The sequence below is a fragment of the Bison bison genome, unplaced genomic scaffold, assembly GCF_000754665.1.
Source record: "Bison bison bison isolate TAMUID 2011002044 unplaced genomic scaffold, Bison_UMD1.0 scf7180017864337, whole genome shotgun sequence".
Lineage (NCBI taxonomy): Eukaryota > Metazoa > Chordata > Mammalia > Artiodactyla > Bovidae > Bison > Bison bison.
In genome coordinates this window covers 833,427-855,600 of record NW_011494909.1, presented here as the reverse complement: position 1 = coordinate 855,600, position 22,174 = coordinate 833,427, and the positions used below count along the sequence as shown (strand labels likewise).

General features: G+C 40.7%; 1 protein-coding gene across 2 annotated transcripts in view; it reads left to right on the top strand.

Moving 5' to 3' along the window:
* Positions 1-22,174, top strand: part of CDC123 (cell division cycle 123) — a 46,861-nt gene that overhangs the window by 598 nt on the left and 24,089 nt on the right. The window contains exons 2-6 of one of the 2 annotated variants that reach the window (XM_010854090.1): positions 5,358-5,429; positions 9,559-9,616; positions 9,876-9,908; positions 16,788-16,883; positions 19,159-19,265. In XM_010854090.1, the coding sequence (XP_010852392.1) occupies positions 5,358-5,429; positions 9,559-9,616; positions 9,876-9,908; positions 16,788-16,883; positions 19,159-19,265 (366 nt within the window). The remainder of the gene's footprint in view (positions 1-5,357; positions 5,430-9,558; positions 9,617-9,875; positions 9,909-16,787; positions 16,884-19,158; positions 19,266-22,174) is intronic. The other variant, XM_010854091.1, reaches the window with a different exon arrangement.

Genomic DNA, 22,174 nt, shown 5'->3' with positions numbered 1-22,174 from the left:
CGTGTTGTGCGTCAGGGAGGGTGCTGGGCAGGTAGGAGGGCGACGTCGTCGCTCAGTGAAGGTCAGAGGCGGGCTGAGGAGCAGGTGAAGCTAGTTCAGGCTTGGGAGTTCACCATTCCTGCCTTTAGAATTGCAAGTGGGGGAAGGTGATCAGCGAACTGGGTAGTCTGGACTTCTCTATTGACTAACCCGCCGGAGGGTGGGGGCTTAATAGCTTTTGGTCCCTGTCAAATGAGAACAGTGAGACCCAGCCTCAAATTCTATTGTGAAGCTCCAGTATGATAGTGTCAGTGGAAAGCCTCAGTAGAGTATACTGATGCGAAGAGCCGACTCCTTGGAAAAAGACCCAGACGCTGGGAAAGAGTGAAGGCAAAAGGAGAAGAGAGGGCTGCAGAGGATGAGATGGTTCGATAGCATCACTGACTCAGTGGCATGAGTTTGAGCAAAGTCCAGGAGACAGTGAAGGACGGGGAGGCCTGGCATGCTGCAGTCCATAGGGTCCCACAGATACGACTTAGCGACTGAACATAACAGCAGCACATGTATTGTTAGGGAAGGAAGCCATCTGGAAGAGGAGTGGAACAGTATTTGTTTTCTAGTTCTCTGGCCCACAACAAGGAATCCATGCCCTGTTTGCGGGGCAAGCAGAGGATTAACTGTTTTCATCCTTCACCCGGTCATTCAAGGTAATGTAGGCAAGGCAGCTAGGAAAACATCCCCAAATGTTCAAAAGCAGTTGTGACATCTGGAGTGTGATGCAAGGGTAGGCTTTCCCATGCTAAGGTGAGTAGCTCAAAGAACTGCGTATCTGTGGGGAGGACTTTATGTCTTTTGCCCTGTCCCCCCTTTGGCTCTAGATTACTACTAATCAGATAGCAACCCTTCCTTCCTTTTTATTTTGGGTGGAGAGTGTGAATACAGAGAGGGAAACTTCGGATCCTGAGTGTTTGGAAGAACATAAGGAGGGTATTCATAAGATAGTTCTTTTCCATCCTGTTATTCATACGTGGAATGGGCTCCCAAGTTATCCAGGGTGTGATGGAGGTTAGAGCAGCTGGAAGGAAGATAAGCTTTGCATTTGAAGATGGTTGGAGTAGCACTAAAACAAGGAAGAGCTTCGACAGCAGCAGTGGACGTTATCTTCCTACATGATGTACCAGTCCTCCATTATCTTGCATAATTGAAATAGGCCTAGGGTCTGAGATGATGCTAGAGTTACTTATGTCATGTTGGTGTGACAGAAGGTATTTTTGTGAACCGGTCAGACATTTTCACACAGAGTTCACTCAGAAGTGTCTTGTATTTTGTGTGCAGACACCTTTTGTCAACTCAAAGAAATTTTTCTTTGCTTCAGCAGTGAAGTATAATGGTTAAGAATTGGACTTTAGAGTCAAGACCATCTGTCTGCCTTGGGAATTTTGGTTCCACCAGCATCTTGTGAAAATGGCTTAATCTCTGTAAGCCCCATCTGGAAAATTGAGAAAATAATAGGATTGTCATGAGAATTAAATGAGATAAAGCGTTAAAAATGCTTGGCACTCTTTTTGACATAAACACATAAAAAGCTGCTTGTTTTTAATGTTTTTGATTTAACCAAAGCTTAAAATAGTTTTAGTTCACTTAAAATATGTGCCATTCATATGAAGCTGGGAGTGAAAAGTAAACCAAGGAGGGGGATTTTCTTGCCAGTTCACAACTGAGCTGTGTTGCCTGAGAATATTCTGTGTCTTTGCCCTGTAACTCTAGCCTACTTAGTCCTGTGTAACATTGCTGGAACGCAGCGTGTGGTACGATGTCCCTCTATGGCCCAGGTCATTCTGGTGGAGTTGTTAGGCTTGTCGTTGTCATTGTCAACTTTAATGCCAAGAGACCATGTTCTGGTTATTGACTCAGCCTTATCATTCGGCATTTATTAATCATGGTTCAGAAATGATTATGCAGGTAAAAATACAGAATCTTTTTTTTTTTGACACGTCCTAGAACTTTGACTCAGGACTTCCCTGGTGGTTCAGACAGTGAAGCATCAGCCTGCAATGCAGGAGACCCAGGTTCTATCCCTGGGTTGGGAAGATTCCCCTGGAGAAGGAAATAGCAACCCACTCCAGTACTCTTGCCTGGAAAATCCTATGGACGGAGGAACCTGGTAGGCTACAGTCCATGGGGTCGCAAAGAGTTGGACACGACTGAGCGACTTCACTTTCCCTTTCACTTTACAAATAAGTAGCTAGGTGACTTTGGGTCATCCACTCTACCTTTCTAAGTGTTTCTTTCCTCAAACATGAAAGTTATGAATAATCTCCTAAAGGCTTTTTTAACCTCCATTCCATTTGAGTGACTTGTCTGTGTGTATAGAATTATATCGACTTGATGGAATAGGTCATTACATTTTTTACATCTTTCAGTTGGGCCTCATGGATTCTTTTTTCTTTTAAAATTTTATGTATTTATTTATTTTTGGCTGTGTTAGGTCTTCGTTTCTGCACCAGCTTTTCTCTGGCTGCGGTGCGAGGGCTTCTCATTGCGGTGGCCTCTCGTGTTGCGGAGCACAGACTCCAGAGGGCCTGGACTTGAGTAGCTGCGCCTCCCGGGCTCTAGAGCGTGGGCTCAGTAGTTGTGGCGCTGGGGCTTAGTTCCTCCACGGCATATGGGATCTTCCTAGACCAAGGATCGAGTCCCTGTCTCCTGCATTGGCAGGTGGATTCTTTACCACTGAGCCACTAGGGAAGTCCCAGCCCTCATGGATTCTTGGCTGCATAGTGAATTTTAGTGACAAAAAATATTTAAGTTCTTTTCCAACAGTTGGGTTAAGTATGCCAGGTCATGGCTTGTTTATGGCCTCAGTTGCTCAGGCACGGTTCCTTTTTCTTGAGAGTTTTGGTGGTGTTTGATACATCTGTACTGGTACAGCACTTACATTGTACTTGAGGTTTTTTTTTTTTCCTTTTCCCACTCCTAGACATTGAGTTCTTAACAAAGTCATCTAGGATTCCTCCATGACTAACGTGACATAATTCAGGGTCACATCATTAGGGCGACTTTAGAACTGTGAACGCAGGACGCAGGGACTCATGAGAACTGTCAGTGTGGGCTCATACCTGTAAGACCTGTAGACCCTCCTGCTGCTGCTGCTAAGTTGCTTCAGTCGTGTCTGACTCTGTGCGACCCCATAGACGGCAGCCCACCAGGCACCCCCGTCCCTGAGATTCTCCAGGCAAGAACACTGGAGTGGCTTGCCATTTCCTTCTCCAGTGCATGAAAGTGAAAAGTCAAAGTGAAGTCGCTCAGTCATGTCCGACTCCTAGTGACCCCATGGACCGTAGCCTACCAGGCTCCTCTGTCCATGGGATTTTCCAGGCAAGAGTACTGGAGTGGGGTGCCATTGCCTTCTCCAGTAGACCCTCCAGAAAGGACAAATATGCAGAGAATTCACAATGGAATCAAACAGTAAATAGATGTTTTGAATCCAGTCAACGGGTGATGCAGCCCGGGGGGAATGAGACCTGAGAAATAGCATAACTCAGAAACTAGGGACGTGGCCTCTGAAATCACCCACGGACTCAGAGATGTCACTGACATAGAAGAGGGCTCTCTCTGCTCTCATCGTGGTCAGGAAAATCACCCTACATGTCTGGGAATGGACATTTCTGCCGATACTTCTCAGTCTCAGGCCCCTGAGGAGGTAAACTTCAGATTCTCTTGTGAAGGTCATGTCCGATTCTGTTGGAATGACAGTGTTGGGTGAGTATTTTAACCCCAGGAAGAGCTAGAATTAAATATAGAGGTGATGAAATCATCCAGACTTGGAATTTTTCCCTGTTAACTTTAACATCCTAAAGAATTTGCCATTTTGAGGACGGTTTGTATATATGTAACAGATTAGCCTTGTGTTTCTAATTTAATTTGTGTAATTGGTTTAGAATTGTGATACATTAAAATACATAAGAAAAAATTTTTAAGTGTTTAAACAGTGTTGGAACGTTTGCAAGAACCTTAGATTCACTATACTTAACAGTTTAATTCGCTGGTTTTATAAGAGTTAAATACTTGAAAAGCTTTATCTGTAATTAGACAATTGACATATTTTAAAAGAAAGTTGAATAGATTATTTTATAATAGAGTTAAAATTTTTTTTTTTTCTTTTGGCCATACTACATGGCTTGTGGTATCTTAGTTCCCTGACCAAGGATTGAACCCAAGTCCATGATGGTGAAAGCCCAAGCCTTAGCTATTAGACCACTAGGGAATTCCCTAGAGTTAAAAAAAATTTAAAGCAACTTTTAAATTTCAAAGGCTCACTTGAAATTGGTTAAAATTTAGCAGCTTTACAAATAGAATAGTAAGATTTGTTAGTTGAACTTAAAAGCCTGAAGAAGAAGTAGGCTTTTGAATGTGAAATTGTAACTTTGAGAAATCAGATGTTAATTTCTAAAACTGAAGTAGCCCATGAGTAATCTTTCCTGTGTGCCAAAACCAACTGTCATGTTACAGAAAATAAATAAATGAAGCATATTATTATGAGTCAGTGATAGTCTCTCTGAACGTAGGCTGCCATCGTTTTCAGTTTTTAAAAAATACATGCCTTACAAGCAAAGTAAGAACATTGTTTTTAGATATCTGTGCCAGAATTTTTTGATGATGATTTATCACTACAGAGTAAAAAAAACAAATTATCCCATCCATTTTTCAAGTGATATCAAGTATGGCTTTGCCATCCCTTAATTATGGTTGTCTGAAAACAGTTCACCTGAAGCGTGCCCAGGTAAGCAGCCGTGTACTCTAGAGATGAGGTGAACAGGATGCCATCACAGTACATCCCAGCACACTGTGGATTTTCGACCTTACACTCCCTTTGCCAACCAAAGGTGCCCAGATCTTAAGCCTGCTTCCACCCTGTTTCTTAGCCAGGTGCTGTTGATCTTCTGATTCGTTTGGTCATTTCCTGTGTTGCTGCAAATACCTGCAGGGCCTCCAATTTCTTAAAGGCACATAACCCTTGTACTCAGAATCTTTTTGAGCTTGTTGCCTTCATACTGTGATTTCAGTTGAGTTCTTTGGATTTGGCTGTTTTCGGGATTTTTTTTGTTTTGTTTTATTTTTGTTGTTGTTGTTTATTTTTTTTTAACCTCAAAGTCAATAGGGATAATTATATGCACCTAATTTAGTTTATTGCAACATTTATTCATATTATTCTAATTTCTAGTCTACGGCTGCCAAATGTCCATTATTAACATTTCCCACTTCATATTAAAGGAAGCAAGTAATTCAGAAATTGAGTTTGGAACTTTTTCTCTCTGCTTATGGTTGGTCTTTTAAAATGATGCCTTTTTTTGGTATGTGCATTTTTTTTTTTTTTTTAGTGTCATTCTTCCACTTCCTCAGAATGTGAAGGATTATTTACTCGATGATGGAACTCTGGTGGTTTCAGGAAGGTAAGGCATGTCAGAAAAACATTCTTTAAATTTTAGCATAAGGAAATGTAATGATTCAACCTCAACAATTAACGTGTAAAGTAAGTACATTAGCTTTGGCCCCATTCTCTCTTTTTTTTCTCTCTAGTTAAAATTATGTGCTGATCTTTGTCCTATATTCCTTGTTAACGCTCAGTTGATAAGATTTTCAAAATTGAACACGTCTTCTGCTAATAATTACAATCTGTAAAACTGAGTAATTCCTTTCTTCTCTTCCTGTAGAAAATGGGTATGGTTACTATTCCTCTTGTTCAAGTAGTTCTTCTGTATATAAAGGAAAGTGCCGTGCTTCAGTCTGTTCGGTACCAACTTGAAAAAGTTTAAGAATCATGCACTTTAATGACATTCCTATGTTTTCACTCAGATCTCTGCTCAGAAGTCATGTTATCTAAGTGTTCATCCTTCAGTTTCCTTTGTAAAGTAGCTTAATGGTAACCCTTGCTGATATGTCACTCTCTTTTATGGAATTCTAGGTTGGATATAATTTTCTCTTAGAATTATTAAAAAAAAATTTTTATCAAGCTAAAATACACATAAAATTTACCACATTAACAATTTTTAAGTGTACAGTTCAGTGGTATTAAGTACAGTTACAATGTTGCAGCCATCACTGTGATCCATCTAGAGAACTCTTGTTATCTTGTAAAACTGAAACTCTGTACCCTCTAAACACTCACTCCCCGACCCGCCTTCCACCAGCTCCTGATAACCGACATTCTGCTTTTGGTGTCTATGATTTTAACTACTGGACATACCTCACAGAAGGGGAATCGTGCAGTATTCAGCTTTATTGCACTTAGCGTAATGTCCCCGATGTTCATCCATGTTACAGCACGTGTGAAAATCACCTTCCTTAAGGCTAAATACCACTCCATTTTATGGTTTACCGCATTTTGGTGCATCTGTTTTTTTTCTCCTGGCCTCACTTAATTTTTCTGCATAACCCTTATTTCCCTCCATCTTTGCTTTAGTCATCCTGTTACAATGCAGTCTTCATGAGAGCAGAGACTTGGGCAGGTGTGTTCCCAGCCCTTGGAACAGTGCCTGATAAAACAGGTGCTTGACGAACATTTCTTAGGTAAATGAACTTAGAAGTATAATTAAAATTGTGTGTGTTTTACAGTAACACTAATTTTACCATTTTGTTGTTTAGTCACTGAGTCGCATCCGACTCTTGTGACACCATGGACTGTAGCCTGCCAGGCTCCTCTGTCCATGGGATTTCCCAGGTAAGAATACTGCAGTGGGTTGCATTTCCTTCTCCAGGGGATCTTCCTGACCAGGGATCGAACCCACATCTCCTGCATTGGCAGGTGGATTTTCAACCACTGAGCCACCAGGGAAGCCCAATTTTACCATATATATATATTATATATATATATTTTTCTGGTCTGATGGATCTTCTGTTTAGCTTCCTGGATTATAATTCTGTTTCTGGTATTCTCAACCTGGTAATAACCTGAAAATTATTAGTTTAGAGCCTCATTGATGTGGAATAATTGCAGGATAAAGCAACAGAATAGATAGGCGAGTCTCAACTTTGGGATATTTACAGACATGACTTTATTATTTTCCAATATAGAACACGTAATAAGCCTACAAAATGAGAATGTAAAGAAAATGCCTCCTGACATTAGAGAGTCCTGAGCAGATGTCAGTACTCTGAGCTTGTGGAAGAGCTCCTACAGTGTATTTCATTGGCCAGATGTGTCTCTCTGTTTGGAGAGTCCTTGGTTTCTGACCCAGGCTTCTACTGTCTTCTGCCAGATTACATGGCACCGTGGCAGGCTAACTTGTTAGCTTGCAAGTGGGGTGAAATCTCGGAGCCTCCCTAATGCTCAACACTGGGCGAGTCTTCTGCTGGTCCTTCTGAGGTCACTGCTCAGTTGAGGTCAACTACTACTCCTGTAGTTGTTTGGTGGCTCGACCTAACTGGATGGTTTTAGGATGGCCTCACTCCGGTCTGGCAGTGAATGCTGCCGGTCAGCTGGGCTTCTCTTTCCGTCTGATTTCTCATTCTCAGACTCCACTCCTTTATGTGGTGGTAGCAGCATTCAAAAAACGTGGGCAAGGAAGCTGTAAAGGCTTTGATACCAAGGCTTAGGGCACGTGGTGCCCTTGTGCTGCATTGTTGGCCCCAGTGAGCCTTGAAGCCAGTTTGAATTAAAGGGGTGGGAAGTGAGTGCTGTGTCTTGATGGGAAGGGTGGCATGTCAAGACTACAGACAGCATGTCAGGATGGGGAGAGTTGTGGCCGTCCGTGAACATCATCTAAGGCTCTTGTTGTCTTTCCCATTCGTTGTCACATGTACTTGGTGTGGGCGCTTTCATTCTAGAGACTTTATTTTTTGGTTTTAGAACTTTAAAAAATATTGTATCTTTGATAATTTCCTCTTATTTTTTTGCTTCTCTTTCTTTTTAGATGTTATAACTGCCAGGTTAATTCTCTGAATTTTATCATTTCTTCTCTATTGTTGTTGTTGTCTTAGTTCTATTTTATGGAAAATTTCCCTAATCTTGCCACTCATTCTATTGAGTTTTTAAATTTCAGCTACCATGTTTTTCCTTTTATACAAGTTCAGTCTTGTCCTTTCTCATGAATGCAATATCTTCTTTTATCTTTGAAGATATTTGTGATTTTAAAAAATATTTTTCATTTGTTTCCTTTACTGTCTTTATTCTGTCCATGTACTTTTCCTCCTTTTAAAAAACTCTTTTCTCATCTTGGAGCCTTTTATAGGCCTTCTAATGATTGTAGGCCTTTATTCATATTTAAGAGTGAGGGGCACACACACACAGAAACTTTGTGTACTAGTGTTGACTAAGAGTGCCAGCAATCAACAGGAATCGATGGCAGATTCCCAGATGGCAGTTATCTATAAGTCTTTCCTCTGGAATTGTCCAGCATCTCCAGAGACAAGTCCTCTCATCTGTCTATATCAGGGAGCAGGGAGGGAAGAAGGGGACTAGAGGTCTCACTGTGAGTGTGACTTCCGCTTGTAACTTTGTTGTTTTGTGGCATTTCACCCCCATATTCATTTGGGGCATTATGCACCTTACCCTCTTGTCCATGGAGGGTGAGTTGCTGGGATGTGCCAGGTGAGGAAGACTGGACGTGTCTTCCCGCCCCTGTATGGGCTGTACACGCATCACCCCTTTCAGAGTGGAGCCGTGGGCCCATCGTGTATGACGGCTCCAGGGGCAGCCTGTGGCTCACCGGGTTACCCCCTCACTGGCTTTCTGTTTTCCAGACTTCTGTTGCCTCTTTGCAGCTGTCTCTTTCTGGTCCTTTTTGCCCTTGTGATCTTTTAAATCACTTCAGTACCATTTCAAGAGGGAACCTAGGGGTGGATAAGCGTCCGTGATTAACCCGAAGCCTCATCCTTCCTTTCTCTTGTAGTTTCTTGGTATAGATCCTCTGCTGGTTGCTATTCTGGTTAGTGCTTATTTTTCAATGATGTGATCGAGTTCTTTGTGGCCAGCGGTTTGTGGTTGAGTGCTGAGAAGCGGCGGGGGCAGTGTCCTCTCTCTGAGGTCTTTCAGCCTCTGCTTTGCCCACAGCCAGGGGTGAGGATTGGCTGCTAGCAGCCCTTTTCAGCCCCTGCTTTGCTCACTGACTCTTTCTGAGACAGCGTGTTGACCATGTCTTTCCCCCGTGCCCTCCAGCAGTGCCAGTCCCGACCCAGGGTGATTCCTGCCGGCAGCCCGCATGTACTGTCTTCACTGTAAACAGAAGATGCCCGGCTGTGCCCGCAGGGTGTCCATCAGCCGCCTGAACCTACTCCCCCGACAGCTCCTGCTGTGTCTCCCTGGTCTTCGGCAGCACTTTCTCTGGTCGAGATTCAGAGCTGGTTCTTAGTGTCCTCTGGGGCAGAGTTTGAGATTTTCTTTCCCCTGTTGCTAGTGATTTCTGAGAAGAAGACAGGACGTTTTTATTCGACGGTCTCTTACTGAACGTTCACTCTTGTTAATTTCAGGTTGGTTTTTATTAGTTTCTTCTTACATGTATATGAACACTCAGCACATCTGTAATCATGACTGCCTGGCACCAAGGCTTTCTCACACTCAGTTTTTGTTTTATGTTCTTCCAGGGAAGATCCGCCTGCACGTTCTCAGCCAGACAGTGATGATGAAGCCGAAGAAATACAGGTTGGTTCAAAATACTATAACCTGTTCCATAGACTGTCCTAATTGAAATGATCTCTGAAATGGTTCTGGCTTAAAGATCTTAGTGTACATTCAATAAAGTCAGAAATTCCATGGAAACCTAAGTACACATGGATGTGTACTTTGTGTTCAGGAAAAGCTATCTCCTGTGTGTGTGTCGTTTTTAGATGGAGCACTGCTTTTTGGAAGCCAGGAACACTGTCCACATTAACATTCTCTTTCTGTCCTCCTTCCCCTGCAGTGGTCGGACGACGAGAACACGGCCACGCTTACGGTAAGAGCAGCTCGGTCTCAGGACTGCCCAGTGCCGTCCCATGGGGCGCTTCTGGGTTTCAACGCAGATCACTCTAAATTCCCATTTAGTCACCATTTTAAGCTTTTATTTATTATTTTGAAAAATAACTTAAATCGCTGTTGTTAGGCAAACTTCAATAGATAAATTAATAACGTGTGTGTGTATTTATCAAACTCTGCTTAGTTCTAAAAACGACACAGTGATGTCATGGTAGGAATGAACAGATGAACGGACCTAGTGCCCTGATTATGGTGTCTAAATACTGGTTTCCACTAAAAGGAGTTGAAGCTCCTTGGAGAAATTCAAGACTGGGGGTGGGAAGGTAAAGAAGAGCCTGTAGGAATTTGTGCCAGAAAGTAAGAATGATGCGGACATGGTGCAGAGGACCCGGAAGCCAGCTCAATGGGTTCCCACTGGCCACATATGTGAACATCATAACAAAACAACGATAATAATGGACTAGCATTCGAACCCATGGTCCCATACTGACATAAACAAATGATTAAATTCAACAAATGAAACAGAAGGGAAAGCCTTTCTCTATAGTAGAAAATTCGACACCAACTAATAATTGAGAAAGAATGATAGAAATCAGCATTTACAGCCATTCTAGTAATAATGAGATAGATGTTAAAACTTGTGGGTGACTATTCAATAAGGATATTTGAGTCTTCTCAAAGTATGTCCACCAAAATTACTTGAAAGAAAGTGAAAGCATTAGTCACTCAGTCATGTCTGACTCTTTTAAGACCCCATGGACTGTAGCGCACCAGGCTCCTCTGCCCATGGAATTCTCCAGGCACGAATACTGGAGTGGGTTGCCATTCTATTCTCCACGGGATCTTCCCGACCCAGGGATTAAACCTTGGTCTCCTTCATTGGGAGATTCTTTACCAGAATCTTTACCATCTCAGATTCTTTACCATCTGAGCTACCAGGGAAACCAAAATTACTTACTAGTTACAAAGAGAAAAATAGCATCTTCCAGTGGAAAGCAGCATAAGAAAAGTTAACCTTGTCAGTGATGGGACAGACCTCTATCGCCTGCCTCCTTGTATGAGGCTCAGAGGACACATCACCTGCCAGCCGTGCACAGCCTGAATCCAGTCATGAGGAAATAGCCGGCAAACTCAGCGTTTTGGAAATTACACAGAGTGACTGCCCCAGGCTCTTGCAAATGGTCAGGGTCATGAAAGATAAGAGCAACAGAGAGAGGAAATGTTACAGATGAAAGGAGATTAAAGGGACATGACAAGTTAATGCAATGCATGATTCTAGATTGGGTCCTAGGCCAGAAGAAAATATTCCATCTTTCTTCTGCTGTAAAAGACATTATCAGGACAGTGAGCACAAACTGAATAAGACCCATAGATGAAATAGTGATGTTATATCCATGTTAGCTCCCTGGTTTTGATAATTTGCCTAGGTTACATGAAGTGCTGTGTGTAAAGGGGCATCATGACTTCTCCTTACTATGGAAGGTGTATGTGTTTTATACACGCTCCAGCATAGCTGTATACAGAAAGGGAGTTGCAGAGGGAGAATGATACAGCAGTGTGGTAGAATGCCTGCATGAAGAGTGTATAGAAAATTTTGGTTAAATGCTTCTTGTAAATGCTTCTGAAAGTCTGAAATTATTTCAAAATGGAAAAACAATTTAAAAGTGATTGGGTTTCACTGGGCTGAACCAGATGTTGTTGGTTAGGTGAGCTTTCAGGGCAGAAGAGCACACACCCAATGATAATAGTGCAGCTACAGAGAAGCCCAATTTAAAATGCAATCAGATAATCAAGATGGCTAAATTTCAGACACGATGGTGAATTTGAAAGGGCAGGTTGCCAAAAGTATACATATCAAATAACAGCAGTTACGTTAAAATTTTTAAATATTTTGTATTATGGGCAGACGCACGCACTGTAAGTATAGAATCATGACTGTAGAAGATTGTGACCAGTCTTGTAATGATGGCTGCCTGTGGCGAGAAGAAAGGACTAGGGAGGAGAGCAGGGAGGTTAGGAGTTTCTTGAGGATCTGTGATGTTCTTTCCTTAAGAAATTTAAAGATCTGGATCAAGCATATCAAATTGTTGAATGTATGGATCAGGGTATATATTTTTTATATGTTTAAAACATTTATTTGATGATTAAAAATTTTTAAAGAAATACTCTTTCTGAATGAGTATGATACCGTAGGGCTGTGGTGGGTAAAGTAGAAAAGATAGGCGAGTTTGGATCATAAAAGTCCACGGATGTGATTTAAACTGCAGATTTCATCCCACTTAAAGCATGAACCTTTTCTTAGACACGGAGAAAGCAATGGCAACCTACTCCAGTACTCTTGTCTAGAAAATCCCATGGACGGAGGAGCCTGGTAGGCTGCAGTCCATGGGGTCGTGAAGAGTCGGACACGAATGAATGACTTCACTTTCACTTTTTACTTTCACACATTGGAGAAGGAAATGGCAACCCACTCCAGTGTTCTTGCCTGGAGAATCCCAGGGATGGGGGAGCCTGGTGGGCTGCTATCTATGGGGTCGCACAGAGTCAGACACGACTGAAGTGACTTAGCAGCAGCAGAGTTTCTTAGACAACTAAGGAGTTAGGTGTATTTAAAATCAACTCATTGTGCTATGAGCTTAAAAGAATCCTATTACTAGCTAAATCTGTTAAAAAATCATTTTCAGGAAAAGGTGGAATCATGACTTAACACACGTTGAAGGCTTTAACTCACGAGGGAACCAGGCAGATGTTATAACTGGCTCAAAAGAGAACTCAAAGGACACGCATTTATAGATTAGGACTATGTAAATATGTATTGTAGTTACATAAAAAATGAGTATGTAAACAAGGCAAAGCTGGTTATGTGTCCCTCAAGGGGGGACAGAAGACAGCTGGGTTTCTACCAGACAGAGTAGAATTTTCATGTCTGTAAGAAATACTGTTTTCACTTACCTATTATTTACCAAGTTGTAAAACATCTTGCAGACCCAGCTAGAATCAGGTAACAGAAAAGTGCTGTATGTATACAATACATAGTCTTCCACTGAAGCACAAATTTTTCTGTGCAATACATAAACTTTTTGTCATTTAAATTTATTTTAGGATCTTGATTGCGGGATTTCTTAAAGTTCTTAAGAAAATTCTTAAAGTTGAATAATTTGAGGATTTGAGGGGATTTATCACCTCTTTTAAAATGTAATACAGAATAGCCAGTATTTTATAGTAATTACAGTGAAGTGAAACCTCTAAAAAATTGTGAATCACTGTATTGTACACCTATAACTTATAATCCCAAAGAAAGGCAATGCCAAAGAATGCTCAAACTACCGCACAATTGCACTCATCTCACACGCTATCAAAGTAATGCTCAAAATTCTCCAAGCCAGGCTTCAGCAATACGTGACCCGTGAACTTCCAGATGTTCGAGCTGGTTTTAGAAAAGGCAGAGGAACCAGAGATCAAATTGCCAACATCCACTGGAAAAAGCAAGAGAGTTCCAGAAAAACATCTATTTCTGCTTTATTGACTATGCCAAAGCCTTTGACTATGTGGATCACAATAAACTGAAAAATTCTGAAAGAGATGGGAATACCAGACCACCTGACCTGCCTCTTGAGAAACCTATATGCAGGTCAGGAAGCAACAGTTAGAACTGGACATGGAACAACAGACTGGTTCCAAATAGGAAAAGGAGTAAGTCAAGGCTGTATATTGTCACCCTGCTTATTGAACTTCTATGCAGAGTACATCATGAGAAACGCTGGGCTGGAAGAAGCACAAGCTGGAATCAAGATTGCCGGGAGAAATATCAGTAACCTCAGATATGCAGATGATACCACCCTTATGGCAGAAAGTGAAGAGGAACTAAAAAGCTTCTTGATGAAAGTGAAAGTGGAGAGTGAAAAAGTTGGCTTAAAGCTCAACGTTCAGAAAACGAAGATCATGGCATCCGGTCCCATCACTTCATGGGAAATAGATGGGGAAACAGTGAAAACAGTGTCAGACTTTATTTTTTTGGGCTCCAAAATCACTGCAGATGGTGATTGCAGCCTTGAAATTAAAAGACACTCCTTGGAAGAAAAGTTATGACCAACCTAGATAGCATATTGAAAAGCAGAGACATTACTTTGCCAACAAAGGTCCGTCTAGGAAAGGCTACGGTTTTTCCTGTGGTCATGTATGGATGTGAGAGTTGGACTGTGAAGAACGCTGAGCACTGAAGAATTGATGCTTTTGAACTGTGGTGTTGGAGAAGACTCTTGAGAGTCCCTTGGACTGCAGGGAGATCCAACCAGTCCATTCTAAAGGAGATCAGTCCTGGGTGTTCTTTGGAAGGAATGATGCTAAAGCTGAAACTCCAATACTTTGGCTACCTCATTCGAAGAGTTGACTCATTGGAAAAGACTCTGATGCTGGGAGGGATTGGGGGCAGGAGGAGAAGGGGACGACAGAGGATGAGATGGCTGGATGGCATCACTGACTCGATGGACGTGAGTCTGGGTGAACTCCGGGAGCTGGTGATGGACAGGGAGGCCTGGCGTGCTGCAGTTCATTGGGTCGCAAAGAGTTGGACACTACTGAGCGACTGAACTGAACTGATAACTTATAAAGAAAAAATGTAATACAGAAATATAAAGCAGTCTTTATATGTGAAGTTCAATGGGAAAATGAAATTGTTTTGTCTTTGAAGATCAAATCCTTCATGTTTTAATATTTTTGTAACTGTGTCATTTATTGAAAATATAGCTAATGCAGGTCTTAGAGGAGTGTGTTTATAGATGAAGCTGGTTTGGTTGCCAAACCAGCATCTTCAGGGGATTCTAAAGAAATTTGCCTTAACAGAAAGCATAATTTCTTTTGCCGCGGAGAGGAGAATGGAAGATAAAGAAACTCAAGGCGGTTATTTGTTTTGAAAGCCTCTGAAAGGCATTAATTTCACGTATATAAGCTGAAGAAGGAGAAGGCAATTGTAACCCCCTCCAGTACTATTGCCTGGAAAATCCCATGGACGGAGGAGCCTGGTAGGCTGCAGTCCATGGGGTCGCTAAGAGTTGGACACGACTGAGCGACTTCACTTTTCACTTTCATGCATTGGAGAAGGAAATGGCAACCTACTCCAGTATTCTTGCCTGGAGAATCCCGGGGATGGGGGAGCCTGGTGGGCTGCCGTCTATGGGGTTGAACAGAGTCGGACACAACTGAAGCGACTTAGCAGTAGCAGCAGTAGCAACAAGCTGAAGAAGACATGCAGAAGATGGAGATGGTAGCGCACTGTCAAATTAAGTAACTAAAAGACACTTCAGACCTCCGGAGGTCGAGTATATCTGCAGCAGTCACATGCGTCTGCAGCAGAAAGAAAGGAAGTACAACCTGCCCATTTTTTTAACTTTCATGTTTTGGTCTGTTTCTCAGCCTTGAGTCACAGTTTTTTGTCATAACTGGGCTAGATCTTGGGAATCAGTATAAGCCTTTGTTTTCTTTTGGTGTTTGTTTGTTTAGGATGACTGAATAACAAGTCATCCTAAAACTTCATGACTTGAAACAATAATAATCATTTTAAAAAGTTTTAAAATAATTTTTTAAAGGTTCTCCATTTAGTTATTACAAAAAATGCCTTCTTCCTCATGTTGTACAATAATATATCCTTGTAGTCTTACACCCAATAGTTTGTACCTCCCACTCCTTTAGCTTATTCTGAAGTGAAGTGAAAGTGAAAGTTAGTTGCACAGTCATGTCGGACTCTTTGGGATCCCAGGGACTGTACCCCACCAGGCTCCTCTGTCCATGGGATTCTCTAGGCGAGAATACTGGAGTGGGTTGCCATTTTCTTCTCCAGGGGATCTTCCCAACCCAGGGATCAAACCCTGGTCTCCTGTATTGCAGGCAGATTCTTTACCAGCTGAGCTACTAGAGAAGCCCATTAGCTTGTTGTAGACCTATTCTAGTTTTTTCCCACTTAGGGAAGAGCTCGTCATGATGGGACTTTCAGTATTTGCAGTTGTCCACTAGGGGGCAGCAGATATAAAGGGCTAAAATGACTGCAACGCATCAGCGTTTTTTTGTATTCTTGCTCTCCTGCAGGCCCCACTTCCATCCCTCTTTCTCTCCTTTTCTCCACTTTTTGTCCCCGTGCTCCTGATGGTGACAGAAGACTCGAGGAAGAGCATAATCGTAATGACGTTTACGTCCCATCAGAAATAAGTATTTCTGCTTATTTCCTGGTTGAAATAGCACAATGTTTTGGTTACTTGCTGATATAAAATAATCATTTTTAAATCAACCAAAAAAGAAAGAACATTTTAATTTCACCAAGGTCCTATTTTTGAGTTTTGTTTATATTAAAACCTGTCTGGAAATAGCCATGTTTAAATGCAGTTAGCCACATGATTGATTTCTCGTTTTTGAAGCCTTTTGGGGGTAAGTTCTTTTCCTGCAAATGGAGAGGCTTCTGGTCCTTTAAATGTGAGGTATTACTTCTGAGAACTGGAGTCTGTGCACAGGTGATACTCCATCATTTCTTTTCATTTAATAGGCACTGGTTTTATGTCGGTGTTAGAGAACCGTTCGTTCCTTTTCTCACATCCCCAGGTGCCTTGAAAGATCAGCAGTCTCCGTAGCTTTGTGGGGCTTGATCGTTCTGGACAACGTCATCTGAGCGCTTGTTATTCTTTTCCCTTCCTGACGAATGTTATCTGATCATTGAGTTTATTTGGCTGAGTTCAGAAATTCTAATAGTAATTTGTGTTCTAAATTATTTTTAATACCCTGAAGTGTTAAACTTTGAGTTTTTTAATCTTGTTTTCTATATTTATCGTGCTGATACTGACTTGCCCAAATGATTTCTTCCTTCTCTCTGTAGGCACCAGAATTTCCTGAGTTCACCACGAAGGTCCAGGAAGCGATCAATTCCCTGGGGGGCAGTGTATTTCCTAAGCTTAACTGGAGTGCCCCAAGGGTAGGAGCATGTCTGTAAATCTCTCACTGTGTGGATATTGTCTTGTGATTCCATTTCATTTTATATCCCCACGAAGGTCTAATTATATTCCTAATTCTAGGGAAAATATCATGGAATTTATTTTTGCTTTCCTCCTGTTATTTATTTTCCTGATTTGGCAATGCATTTATTTCCCTGGGCCTGTGAAATACTTTGTATTTTGCCAGCTGACAGCTTCAGCCTCTTGTGTTGCTCATTACACTAGAAATCTCAGAAAATGTTCCTCTGCCCTTTTCAAAACTTCAGCTCTTCAGTTTGACAGAGAAATTTTTCTCTATTGAAAAGTAATAAAAATTAGAATGTTGCAGGATCTAGAAATAGAGTGGTTTGACAAATGAACTGACGTTTTCTTAAATTGTGTTTTATTGCTTCAACATTGCATTGATAAGATTTTTTAAGTTAAGATCTAGGGAAATTCATCATTTTTTCTATTCCAGTAGAAAACAATTTAATGTCAGCAAAGCTCATTGAAGGATTCAAGACGTATCTGTGTTTTCGAAAACCATCTTTGTGTGCTTTTATCTTTTCTTATTCTAACATGAATGATAAATTGTACTTAATCTTTTATTTTTACTTGTTGAAATTAGTGGCATATATACATAGTTTAAGTTTCTGAACGCTTGCTATAAAAGTCAGCCGGTCCTGACACCTGTTTTTCTTCACGGTTTTCCACTGCTCGGAGGCGACTGCATGCGTATATTTTAGTACCACCTTTTGTTATTTTCCTCAATGTCTCTATTCTTCCATCTTAAGCATTTGTTACCAGCTTTCTGCTTTAGGACAGAAAGGTTCAGCACTTTTTCATCTCTTACTCTCACTGCTCTGTGTTGTAGTTCACTGTCCTCACACAGGACTAGCACACCTTGATTCCATCAGTATTCACTGTGCTTTGTCGCTCAGTCGTGTCCGACTCTCTGCAACCCCTTGGACTGTAGCCCACCAGGCTTCTCCGTCCATGGAACTTTCCAGGCAAGAATACTGGAGTGTGTTGCCGTTTCCTTCTCCAGGGGATCGTCCCAAGCCAGGGATCGAACCCTCACCTCCTGCACTGGCAGGTGAATTCCTTGCCTCTGAGCCACCAGGGAAGCTGTTTCTCATATTGCATTTTTGCAAACATTGCATACACATCTGTAAAGTGTGTGTTGCTTATGTTTTCTTATTCAACATTTTGTCTTCCTTAGGCTTAATAATTGTCTTATTTATTCAGTTGCATGGTTTTCTGTGTATATATACTGTTGTTTCAGTGGCGTTAAATCTTTGTGTTCAGTATATCATCTTTAACCAAAGTTCATCATCTTTTTTCATTGGGAGAAAATTTAAAGAAGTTATTATTAAAAAAAATTATTAGAACTCATTTTTAGTTTATCTATGAGCAGTAAATTGGGTCATTGTTGACAGCTGATCTTTGACGGCTTGAGGCTTTCCAGTTAAGATGGGTAGATTATTTGTGATTTTAAGTTATTCCTTTGTTCATTTATTTTTTACTTATTGAGTGTCAACTATGTACCACTGCTTCCTTTCATGCAGTGTGGATAACTGGACATTTTTGTTTTGCAGTCATCAGTTTTCTCAAAATTACATTACTGTCCTGTGTCTGATCTATGGGAAAAGTGTATTTCCTAAAATAACTTATTCTGTCATTTTTAGGCTTGTTTCACTGAGGTTTGTGTCTCTTATGTCTGCTGTTCTTACTTTTTTTTTCCTTTGGTTCATACGTTTGAGACTTGCACCATTTAAAATTGGAACAGTTGAGAATATGTCGTCTCCTCTCTCCCAGCTTTGATGGACATGAGTCTTAACTGCTGCAGTCATCAAACTTCAGTGTTGCAGCTGTCTCTCTCCAGAAATAGAAAGAGAGAAAGGCTCTCTGTTTTCTTAGTAGCTGATCAGGATGTTTCTTTCTACCTGGATCTTCTTGCTGAAGTGTCAGCGTTTCTGATGTCTATCCCCTTCTTTCATCATCAGTGAGGTGGACACAGGGCAGTGTCTTGGGCCTAAGCTGCAAGACAAGGACCTGAACATCTCAGCTCAAAACTGTCTGTCATGCAACAGTGACCTTATTCTTTGTTTAGAAGCGTCGCTTGACACTTGACAGTATAGCTAAAATTTCTTACCTGATTTTTTTCTTCAAACCCTTGAAGTTACATGCATTATTGATTTTGCATATAGGCTATGAACTTCATTCATAGCAGCTAACTTGGAATATATACTAAGCAGCACATGCTTTATTCTTTAGGATGCCTACTGGATAGCAATGAACAGTTCTCTGAAATGTAAAACCCTCAGCGACATCTTCCTACTGTTCAAGAGTTCTGATTTCATCACTCGTGACTTCACCCAGCCGTAAGTATGTCTCTTGTTCTCTTACATCAGTAGTTTTCAGTGCTTGTGAATTGTGCTACAGATGAAATTCCTTTAGTTCTAGTGCTGTTGTACATGACAGATCCACATAACAAGGCTGTTTCATTTTCTGAAATGATCTAATAAAGCAAACCTTTCTTTTCTATTGACAGCAAATGCTATACAGTGAATATCCCTAGATACCAAGGGCTTTCTGAATTCTTCCCAGTAAATATGATGGTAATGTTTTTCTTATTATAAGGCCAATATATGCTTATCATAGAAAAATAAAAGCAGGAACTATAGCTAAACAAAAACAGGAAGAAAGCGGATTCATGATCTCAGCACAGTTGGTTTTATGTAATACTTCCAGAATTCTGTCTTTGCATAGGTTTAATATAGATACACCTGTCTCTAACTGTATTCCAGTTTTTACAACACAAATGGGATCATATAATTCATATTGCTTACTAGGCTGTTTTTACACTCATTAATATATATAAAAAATCTTTATGTCATTAAATATTAAATGCATCATTACTTTAAACTTGCTTCAGAATATTCCACTGGACAGCTGTAGCATCATTTATTTCACTGGTTCTCTCTTCTTATGTCCTTATATACAGTGAGTATCCTTGAGCTAAATCTTTGTGTGCTTTTCTGATTTTTTCCTTGGGATAAATTCTTGGACATGGGAAATTCCCTGGTGATCCAGTGGTTAGGACTCTGTGCTCTCACTGCCAAGGGCTTAGATTCAGTCCCTGGTTAGGGAATTAAAATCCCACAAGGCATGTGCTTTGGCCAAAAGAAAAAAATTCCTAGACATGAACTTGCATTTTCTCCCCTCTGCCAGTTACTCTATAGCTAATCTTCATTGGAGGCAGACTGGACACCTGCACTGCTGAGCTGTAGCTGATCCCTTCATACTTCTGTTCTGTCCTCAAACAGCAGTTATTCTAGATTTCTTGCCTACCTCATTTTTAAACCCCAAATCTCAACTAAACTAATCTTTAATCTCTAAGATAAAGCATATCAGAAAATCTAGAAACTAAGTAGATACACAGATGAACATATTGTATGTGCCTGCCACATCTTCCCTAGTTCAGTTTGCTAATTCATCCCGTTAGCCTCAAATCTTTTTTGAAGAGCAGCCTGGCTTGGAAAAAAAACATTCCCTACAAGTCAGTTGTGCATCATCTCTTTTACGTCTGGTTCTGAAGCTCGGGCATATGGTTTTAGTACTATGTTAAAGAAAGCAAAGTTAAGTAATAATAAGTAAGTATGATCGTATTGCCAATTTATTATAAAAGGAGTTTAGCTGTATTGATTTTTCTGGTTCATTTACAGAAAAAACTTTAGTTATTGTGATATTTAGGTGTCGACCTTTTTTGGTTGTATTGGCACAGGTGTGATAAGGTGTTTGTTTTAGGGGTGATGGGCAGCATTTTCATTCTGAAAGATACCCTCTGTTTAGAAGATGTTGTGGCTTTCAGGGTTTTTTTTTTTTTTTTTGCCATTGTAGAGCTTTTTGTCATCAAATGCTTTTGTAAAGAGGCCTTGTAATATATTGCATCAGAAATACTCTGTACCTGTTAATTCACTGGATATGGATTTTTATGCACATTTGCTATTAGTTACAATGAATATATAAGGATATCATTTCCTTTCCACAGAATATAAACCACTTTTAATGCTCTGTGGCTGATGGTGTTTAAAACCATCTTTGCAGTCCAGTGACCTACTGGCTTCCCTTAGCACACCTCTCCTTTTATCTTAGGCGAATTTAGCTATGATTCCAGTGAAGGGTAGAAATATCAGTCATTTTGTGTTTTATGCTTTTTGACTTTTGCATGGGGAAGAGGTTAAATCAGCAGGTGCATTTGAGGCCCTGTGTTTGGAGTGTTTATCCGCAGAATACCATCCTTCTCCCTGTGTAAATAGTTTGGGTTGGCAGGACAGATACCAAGTGCTGAACTTTCAGACAGGCAGTACTTCCAGAAATCTTTGTCAGTCGTCACTTGTGTAACAACTTGTAAGTCTTAATCAGTCTAGAAAAATCCCTATTGATTGGGTCAGTACAGATGAACTTTGGTCATAGAAGTCTTTCCAGATCCCTTAAAAATTAAAGAGTATAATCTTTAAGTAGGACAAGATCTTATCAGTGATTTAATTTGACCCTTTCATCATTTAGAAAGTTGAGGCCCAAAACTGTTCAGTAATTTATCCCTATAGTTCATAGAACCAAAACCAGAATGTAATTTCAATAATGTCATTCTAAATGTTCTCTGTGTTTTCATTTGATGAAGTTATAAATTCCTTCTTTTCTAAAATATTTCAAAGTAAAATATTATAGAATCTAAGAAGGAATATTATAGTATATAATTATATGTGTAGAATTATATAACATTATGAAAATTATGTAATATTACACTCTTTTGGAGCTTGCTTCAACAAAAGAAACAAGGATGTCATAGTTACATTTACAGGTTAACAGAAAGCCAACCAGAAAGAGTTCTCACACAGGGTTTTTAAAAAATACATTATTTAACAGGGAGTCTGGAGATGGAATATTTCAAGGGCTGTCAGCAGCTCGTCAGGGCCAGCAGGGACCAGGCTCTTTCAGCCTTTCCCTCTGTCACCTTGGCTTACTGGCCTGGTGTTTGGGTTTATCACCCAACATCACAGAATGGTTACAGGGTAGCTGCTGTCCTGCAGGTATGGTATGAAGATGACAATATCTTAATCGAAAATAGGAGGGGTGCTTCTGTTGCCTCTCATTCTTCTCTGTCTGTGAGCAAGTAAAGCAGTCTGGAACCTTCCCTGAGACTTCCTGATAGCTCACGGTCACACAGTTACTCAGCCTCATCCAGTTGTTGGCAGAGGGAACAGAGATGCCGTGACTGGTTTAGAAC